Source organism: Mya arenaria, chromosome 6 (genome assembly GCF_026914265.1).
Source record: "Mya arenaria isolate MELC-2E11 chromosome 6, ASM2691426v1".
In the NCBI taxonomy this organism is placed as follows: Eukaryota; Metazoa; Mollusca; class Bivalvia; order Myida; family Myidae; genus Mya; species Mya arenaria.
Genome location: NC_069127.1, coordinates 20,193,506 through 20,202,439, shown reverse-complemented (window position 1 = coordinate 20,202,439; position 8,934 = coordinate 20,193,506). Strand labels below are relative to the sequence as shown.

The 8,934-nt window shown below is 34.2% G+C and overlaps 1 protein-coding gene across 1 annotated transcript; it reads left to right on the top strand.

The window, feature by feature from the left end:
- The first annotated feature begins 246 nt into the window (after nucleotides 1–246).
- Nucleotides 247–8,545, top strand: LOC128237624 (uncharacterized). The gene is made up of 5 exons (XM_052953213.1): nucleotides 247–318; nucleotides 2,428–2,491; nucleotides 5,641–5,880; nucleotides 6,058–6,323; nucleotides 8,429–8,545. Exons 1-5 carry the CDS (start codon nucleotides 247–249, stop codon nucleotides 8,543–8,545), a joined length of 759 nt encoding a protein of 252 aa, XP_052809173.1.
- Nucleotides 8,546–8,934: the final 389 nt, after the last annotated feature.

Sequence of the window (8,934 nt, the reverse complement as noted above, 5' to 3'; positions counted from 1 at the left end):
CAATTCCATCTAAAATATTTGAAAAAGTTATGTCCTTACAGCTTTCTGACTATTTTGACAGTATCTTTGATAACTTTTTATGTGCATTTAGGAAAGGCCATGGTTGCCAAACTACACTTTTAAAATTACTAGAAGATTGGAAAAATGCCTTAGACCAAAATTTATACTTAGCAGCTATCCTAATGGATTTATCAAAAGCATTTGACTGCCTACCTCATAACATTTTATTAAGTAAACTATCTGCCTATGGCTTATCCGAATCAGCAACAAATCTTCTTCAATCGTATCTCACTGGACGCAAACAGCAAATCAAAATTGGTAATGTCATCAGCTCATGGAAAAATATAAAGAAAGGTGTGCCTCAAGGCTCCATACTAGGTCCCTTACTTTTTAATGTATTTATTAACGATATTTTCTATTTCATACAGAAAGGAACACTTTATAATTACGCAGATGACAACACACTATCTTTTAGTTCACCTGATTTTAATGAGTTAAAAACGTTTTAGAACAAGAAAGTCAAATTCTCATTGAATGGTTTAATTTTAATTGTATGCAAGCTAATCCAGTTAAATTTCAGGCTATAGCTGTTGGAAAAAGAACTTTTGAAAAAAAACAAAACTTTTAATATAGGTCCAGATGATATTACCTGCGATGAAGTTGTTAAGCTGCTTGTGTAGACATAGATTATCAGTTAAATTTTAATGTTCATATAAGTAATATTTGTAAAAAGGCAGCAAGACAACTTAATGTTTTGAAAAGAATTGGGTCTAATTTAAGTAAATTAAATAAGCTTACTGTATTCCATACATTTATAAATTCAAATTTTAACTTCTGTCCAATGTCATGGCATTTTTGTTCTGAAAATAATACTAAAAAAATGGAAAAAAATCAGGAAAGAGCTTTAAGATTTGTCTACAATGACTATGAATCATCTTATAATAACCTACTAGCTAAAGTTAACTTACCAAGCTTACATATAAGAAGAATGAAAACCATGGCAATAGAAACTTTCAGAATACTAAATAACTTAGCACCTCCTGTCTTATCAGAATTAGTACATAAAAGAAAATCTAAATATAATTTCAGATATACAAATATTTTGGAAATTCCTAGAGTGAAAACAACTAAATTTGGTAAGAATTCCGTCAGATATGCTGCCCCTGTGCTGTGGAACTCACTACCAGAAAACTACAGAACATGTTCAAACTTTAATCAATTTAAATCTCGAATGGCTTCCTGGAATGGTAAAAACTGTAGATGCATTGCCTGTAATTCCTCATCAAATTAAATTATTGTTTTCTCATTTTCTAACTTAATCACAGCACAGGTGCGTATACCCAAATAATATTTTGTTTGCTTTCTGCCTTATTCAGTATATGCGTTATGCTTGCCTTTGTATGTTTGCATGTCAACTTGTGCTTATTATTTTTGAGTTGTGCTTGCTCGTGACAAAGTTTTTGCATCTTTGTAGTCAATATTTCTGCTTTTGTTCCATGCATGTAAAATTGTTTAGGACATCATAACATCCATTCTGTTTTATATGTGTCGTATAATCTTATTTCTGATTTCATTAAATGTTTTAATATGTTACTGAGGATGTTTAGCTAATGTAGTTACCCTCTGTGAGAAAGTTGCTGATCAGTTCTTCTCAAATCTGATTTTGGGGAATAATTGATTTCTTAAAACCATTTTTCTTTGCAGTCGCACTTTTGTGCTGGTATTGATAATTCAGTGTTTTATTTACACAAGTTCTTATAGCAGCTTTTAGGCCACTGGTCAGGATCAGCAGCGTTTTCCACAGCTTTAGATATGCCTAATATGTGTGCTTTTAGATGATATATAATATAGAAATATCTAATACTTTTTCCTTTTATAGCTATTTTTACTCTTGTTGATCTCATATACATTTGTTAACGGTCGGTTAAAAAGCTCATCAGAGCTTATGTTGAATATGTTTGTGTCTTGCCGACTTGAAATAAAACTTATTGTATTGCATTGTATTGTATTGTTCTTCGCAATTTCTATCCGATCAACAACTGTCAAACATCTAAATAGCATTGAAATTGTAAAGCCTAAAATGACAACTACTAACTGTCAAGTGTGACCTTCGTATGAAAGGTAAACAATGCGTATGAATATCTTTAATAAACAAGTGAAAACAAAGTATATATCTCAGACAATCTATAGAAATATGTTTTATTTGTGTTTTTGAGTTTACCAAAAGTATTTATAGTAATTGCTTATAAGCATATTTTGAATTATTTTAATAAATAGTAGGGCGCTATTTCGCCGCATTTCATAGTTTAAATTTCATTCTTCCGTATCGTCACGCTCTGATGACGCTGGTGTCCGGCATGCACGCGCTCAATATAGTTTATGAACAGAAAAAATACTGGTTCCATCACCTTTACGTCTTTTTTTCAGGCTGATGGTACAGGCACATTGAAGCGTGACGTCACACGCACCTGCTGGTCGGCCTCGAATACAGGTTGGCAAAACACCGCCATTGTTATTTACAATCAGAGCGTGAATATTGCGGGATCTTTTGACAGCGTTATTTATAGAAAGTGTAAACAAAAACTCAGAATGCCGACTAGTTGTTCTGCACCAGGGTGCACACAACGTTTTGTGAAAGATTCTGGAGTTCGTTTCTTTAGATTTCCTAAAGAAAAATATTTTTGAAGTGGTTACTCGCTATTGGGAGAAGAAGCCTGAGCGACCGTCAACATGTTAAGTTGTGGGAGCCTTCGGATCATGACCGTCTTTGCAGCATGCATTTCGCCGAAGGTACTAAGTAATTATGTTATTGTTTTAAGTACTACAGTATCATGTTTTAATTATCATCCCATTTTCGTGTTCGAGATGTAAAAATGGTACTGTACCAGTAGATTTACTACCAGACAAAAATAATTGGTAGTAAAGTACAGTATCCGGGATATGTTTGTATTATCTGTATAGAATGCTGGCTTAATTGTTACAGTTTTGGTATCAATGGTTAGACCCTAAAAGAATATTATGACATAGTGTTCAACAGGTGAATAATAATTATAACTTCATATTATATATACATAATTTGGGGTCGTGCTAAACTGCTGACCGATTAGCTGACCATATAGGAATAGATGAGATTTGCTGACGAATTGCTGACCATATGAACAAAGATGGATTTTTTTAAAGTTTTTCTGTTTGTTTTTTGTTTTAAATGTTTTACTGTTATATGAAATGATTAATTGAATTGACGACTGTTCTTTTTTGTTATTCCAAGAGCGTTTCGTTGCAGATAGATGTCTTTTTATCATTAAAAGATAGAAAGAAAACTGTCTACATCCATGCCACACCACGTCCCATTTTTGTTTGAGTGAATGATCTAGTGAGTAGTGATTGATTGATAGATTGCTTGTGTGAGTGAAAGAGTTATTGATAGTGAGTGATTGATTGAATGGGTGTGCTAGTGAATAAGTGAACGAAGCATATGTTACAGTGTGCTTGATGAATGAATAATGAAATATTCAGTTAAACAAGGATTGATGTGTTGACTGATTGATTGATTGATTGATTGATTGATTGATTGATTGATTGACTGACTGACTGCTTGATGTTTTTTTAAATCATTTAGAACATTTTGGGCATATGAATTCAACATCTACATGTGATATATCGACTGGTGCTTTTACGCAATGTTTATGAAACCATTGGGAACACTTGTTACACTGTACTTGATCACCTAACTTAAGCAGGCAGGTAAATACACACACAAAAATTTTCTATTGAAATGATTTTTTGTTTTTTCCGCCTTCCACTAATCCACTTTGTTGTTATTGGGAATTTGGACATCTCTTGATTTTCTAAACAGAATACTAAATGTTCTCTGAGCTTTAGTGAAGTGGTGCTGAATGCAGGTCCCTGCTAACCTCGTAAGCGGACCGTTCCGTGAGTGCTTTAAGTATGAACGCCTCTCGTGTGTTGCCCTTCGTAGTAGCCTTGCATGTCGAAGAACGAACTCTACTCCGAGGCGACTTGCGGACAGTAGACCATACGTGACGAATCGCCGGTAGGCCCGCTGCCTTTGGTGGTAGATCACTGCCGGGTGTGCTCTCCGCTGAGCAAATACCCGATGGTAGGCCCGCTGCCTTTGGTGGTAGATCACTGCCGGGTGTGCTCTCCGCTGTGCTCGTCGGCATTATATCAATGGCAGAAATCGCAGTATCAATGTTGTGAGCAATATATATATATATATATATATATATATATATATATATATATATATATATATATATATATATAAATGATAAATATATCATAGTCCATTTTCCTTATATTTACATTGGTCAGCTAAGAATTTGGTCAGTAACTTTTCAATATCGAGTTTTCCTATACGTTACATTGGTCAGCACTATGCAGTGAACCGTGAAGTTGACTGACCATATAGAAACAGTACAACTTTGCAATATCGAGTTCCCCATACGTAACATTGGTCAGCTAAGAAATTGGTCAGTAACTTTTCAATACCAAGTTTTCCTATACGTTACATTGGTCAGCACTATGCAGTGAACCGTGAAGTTGACTGACCATATAGAAACAGTACAACTTTCCAATATCGGGTTTCCTTATACGTTACATTGGTCAGCTAAGAAATTGGTCAGCAACTTTTCAATATCGAGTTTTCCTATACGCATATTGAGTAAATATAATAATCTTCTTTCTCACTTATCGACTCCTTTGGCACCAACGGATAAAATTTCAAACTTTTATCCAGGAAATCACGCGCTTTAAATCCAGAGTATGAAAACACGGGACACTTGGTTAAATTGCCTAAGTATTTCGCCTGCGAATGTCCAACAATCAAAGCCATAATGAAACTATTAGAAAACACAAAGTCCAGCTAAAAAGATATTTCACTATATTTAACTATATGAGCACGCAAAACTGCACTAGACAAAATCCTTTTAAATTTACAAATGGAATCACACAAATTACAGAAAAATAATGAAAAATACGGCAATATTTCGGAGTTAATTTTGCAACGACTATGAAAGTGATATTCTCGACCAATTAAATGAAATATATACTTATCAAACTTTAATCATTAGCAACAGTTTGCCTATCATTGCCTTATTATTCACAAAATAACTTAGAACATACAACAGATTAAAGAGAAATAATTTCTTAATTAAAATGATCAATACCGATTTGGCAAACACCATTCTTTTGATCGTTCTTTAATGTAGTGCAGATAGTTTTTCACAGGTAATGAAGCTAACATTTAAAGCTACATTAACAATTAAAAATATTGCTTTCAAATAATTGTACTGTACATCGTAATTAAAACCGTGATATTTTTCACATATTTTCAACAACCCAGAAAAAAATAACTCAATTCATTTCATTGAAATGTAATTTCCCCTCCAAAAAAACCCGACAAACATCCGTCTATTCTTACACTTTTAAGGAGTATATAAAATAAATTTAACATAATATGTCTTGAAAGATCTTAAATATCTAAACTTTTTTTTTTCAATTGTTTTCCTTCTTTGTCTATATGGTCAGCAATTGGTCAGCAACTCTCTTCTATTTCTATATGGTCAGCTAATCGGTCAGCAGTTTAGTATTGACCCATAATTTGTTATACATTGGCAGGAACACCGTCCAAGGACCAATATCACCAGGATTACATACCGAGTGTATTCAGTTTCGCTACCACAGCCAAGCAGCCTGAGCAGACTCCTGCACGAGCAGATAGGTTCAAGCGCCTCCAGAGACGCAGACTTGACTTAACACCAAATGACAAAGAAAACCGCCAACCAGCCAATGACCAAGACGAAATTGCTGAGGAACTCCTGATGTTAGGACATGATCTACCTCAATCGTTTGACCAAGGTATTAGATTAGGCTTTAAACTTTATGTACTTAAAAAAATAACTTAGCATCCTATCACACTAAGAATTATATAGAAGGCTAATTAAAGACATGCATACATAATAAATCCAGAACTGTCCACACACACAGACTGCAGCTGTATATATGCCTAAAGCACAAGTCATTTCATACTTGCAGGCACAGATCCAGGACCTGATCCCATCCAGGAAGAGCTTGACAACCTAAAGGCAGACTATACGTCCCTGCAGAAGGATCATCAGCGCCTTATGTGTGAAAATAGAGACTTAAAAGAGCAGATAAAGAAAACAAACTTTTCATACAAGAACCTTGGCAACCGTGAGGTATCAACATTGACTGGTCTGCAATCAATGACAATGTTTACCTGGCTTCTGGCAACAGTATCTGATGTCATAAAACCAACCGGAAAGCTTTGCCGGGGCAATGTACTGCTAATGGTGTTGATGAAACTTAAGTTAAATCTCACTAATAATGACCTTGCTATGAGATTCCAGACATGCCCAACACAGGTGTCAAGATTGTTGACTCAAAGCTTGCCTAATCTCGCAAAACGACTCAAATTTCTTTTGCAATGGCCTTCAAAAGATGCTTCATTTTCGTCTTGTAGTGTCTCATTTTTTCGATACTGCTTGGCCAGCGCTCTAGACACTCTTTTTCGCCCGCGTGACTGTCTACTTGATTCTTTTGGCATCCCAAAATTCATCTTGACTGTTAAAGACTGTTCATTTGCTGTACTGACAGTACTGCTTGAAACACCATTTTCATCTTCAAGTGAATCAATATTCTGACTGCTTTCTCCAACCTCCTGTGTGTTTTCCTCGTGGGCAATTATCTTACGTTTCTTTCTATACGTTTCACAATGCTTCCTGTTTAATTGTCTTTTATGAGCCTGCGTCTCTTCGCTCAACTCTGATATTGGTACAAAATATCCCTTTACTCGTTGGTTTTCTCGCTTAAACCACTCTTTGCCCAATTCAGCCTTTTTTCTTGCTCGATATTCCTTCATTCTTTGGGCCTTTGACTTTGCCATTCTACAATAAAAATATTTTTTTTAGTTGTCATTTGTGAACATTTTTGTTATTAATTCACAAGCTTGTAACAATATAATGGTGTATCATTGCTATACTATTATTCTTTACCCCTTGGAATAAAAGATAACGACCAAAAACTCTTTTTTAAACCAACAATGCCCAGTAGAAACATGAATTTAAAATATGACCAGTTACGGGACGAAACGACCATTTACGGGACACAACTTAATCAGCATTCATTTCATACAGTTAATAATTTTTCTAAGTTTTTTTACTTAGTAAAAATATTTAGAGTTTAATTTGAAAATTGTCTTATAAATTCCATAATTAAAAATAAAAAATAAAAACAGGATACAAAGAAAGACACTTACCCTTCGCTTTTTTGTTATTGTGAAAATCCACTTCCAGAAAATGGCGGATCCAAAGTTATGACATCATGCACAACTCATACATGACGTCATTACACAAAAAAACACAAACAGAATGTTTTAAGCAGAAAGAAACAATTTAGAACCAACATAATTGTTTTACTTGACTCGTAACTGGTGGCTCGTAAATGGTTTTGAAATAACATTTAATTGCTTTAGTGGCAAATTATATAACCTAAAGATGATAAAAGTAGTATTTTTATTTAAAAACAACCCCTATTAAGTGCTATCAGTGATATGCGTTCTTGTCCAACACTAGCAAGTGTACTTGTTTCTGAATTGTCTCGTAAATGATTTTTGAATTATTACGCCAATAAATTTAAAATTTGATAACAATTCTTGAATTTAAAATCAAAGTGTTATCGGAAAAGTGTTGTTATAACTTTATTGTGATATAAAAGGTTTATTTTAAATGTATCTAACAAACAATTAAAACAATCTTGCATTCATACAGGCATTCTAAACAACATGACTCGTAACTGGTTTCAATTTTGAAGACATCCAGATATCAGCTATTTTTAGAGAACTGATGTACGCTACCTTCACAATGTTTTTTTTTTCAAAGTATATCAATGCATTTACGATTTTTAAAAGGTAAGCAATCTTAAAAACCTTATATCCTTCAAAAAATAAACGCAGTATAAGAAAACAAATTTGGCGAAGACACACAATTTTTGTTAACATCCAAATTTCAGACTATATTTATGTAACAAGTAACAATATATACCTGTTCATGTTGCATATCGTTTTTTTTCTAGTCAGTTTACTAAACCTGAATTTGCCCGTTAAAATTCGATTAGGTGCCAATATTTTAGTGTGTGCTGTTTTAAACCCTGAAGACATCAAATGTCGCACTTTAGCTGGAATGAGTGTATTATGAAAAATATGCCAAGAACATTCAAAAAGAACTACAAAAAGTGTCGTGTAATTATTGACTGTAGTGAGATTTTCATTCAAAGGCCAACAAATCTTGATGCTAGGGCTTCTACATGGTCTAACTATAAAAGTCACAATACCCTGAAATTCCTAATCGGCATAACACCCTATGGATCAGTTAGTTTCCTATCGAAGTGCTGGGGCGGGCGAGTATCTGACAAGGAGATCACAGCACGATCTGGATTCTATGAGCTTCTAGAAGTAGGTGACCTTGTTCTTGCCGATAGGGGCTTCCTCATTGCTATGAACTAGCAGCCCATGGAGCATCTCTGGCAATACCACCATTTGCGAAAGGGAAAAGTCAGTTCTCACAGAGGGAAGTGGAATGTGTGAGAAGACTCTCAAAGTCTGGCATACATGTTGAGAGGGCAATTGAGCGTGTAAAAAGATTTCAAAATTTGAAAAACACCTTGCCTATTTTTTTAATTAGACACGCAGATTCTATTTTGACAATTTGTGCGGCTTTCACAAACCTTCTCCCCAAACTTGTGAAGTAACTTTTATGTTCATGTTAATTAGTGTACATTAATGTTAATGCTAAAAGCAGGAAGCTTAAATTATTTACTACTCAAAGACATATTTATAACTTATGTATGCTTATAATGTGCTTTTGAATGTGCTGTTTAATGCTTGATAAATGG

What these genes read in the sequence shown, in the direction of transcription:
- LOC128237624 (XM_052953213.1), top strand. Translation starts at nt 247, where the DNA reads ATGGCTTATCCGAATCAGCAACAAATCTTCTTCAATCGTATCTCACTG. An exon ending in ACCTCAATCGTTTGACCAAG is followed by an intron (nt 5,881 to 6,057) that starts GTATTAGATTAG and finishes TCATACTTGCAG; the next exon opens with GCACAGATCCAGGACCTGAT. An exon ending in GAAAGCTTTGCCGGGGCAAT is followed by an intron (nt 6,324 to 8,428) that starts GTACTGCTAATG and finishes TTCCTATCGAAG; the next exon opens with TGCTGGGGCGGGCGAGTATC.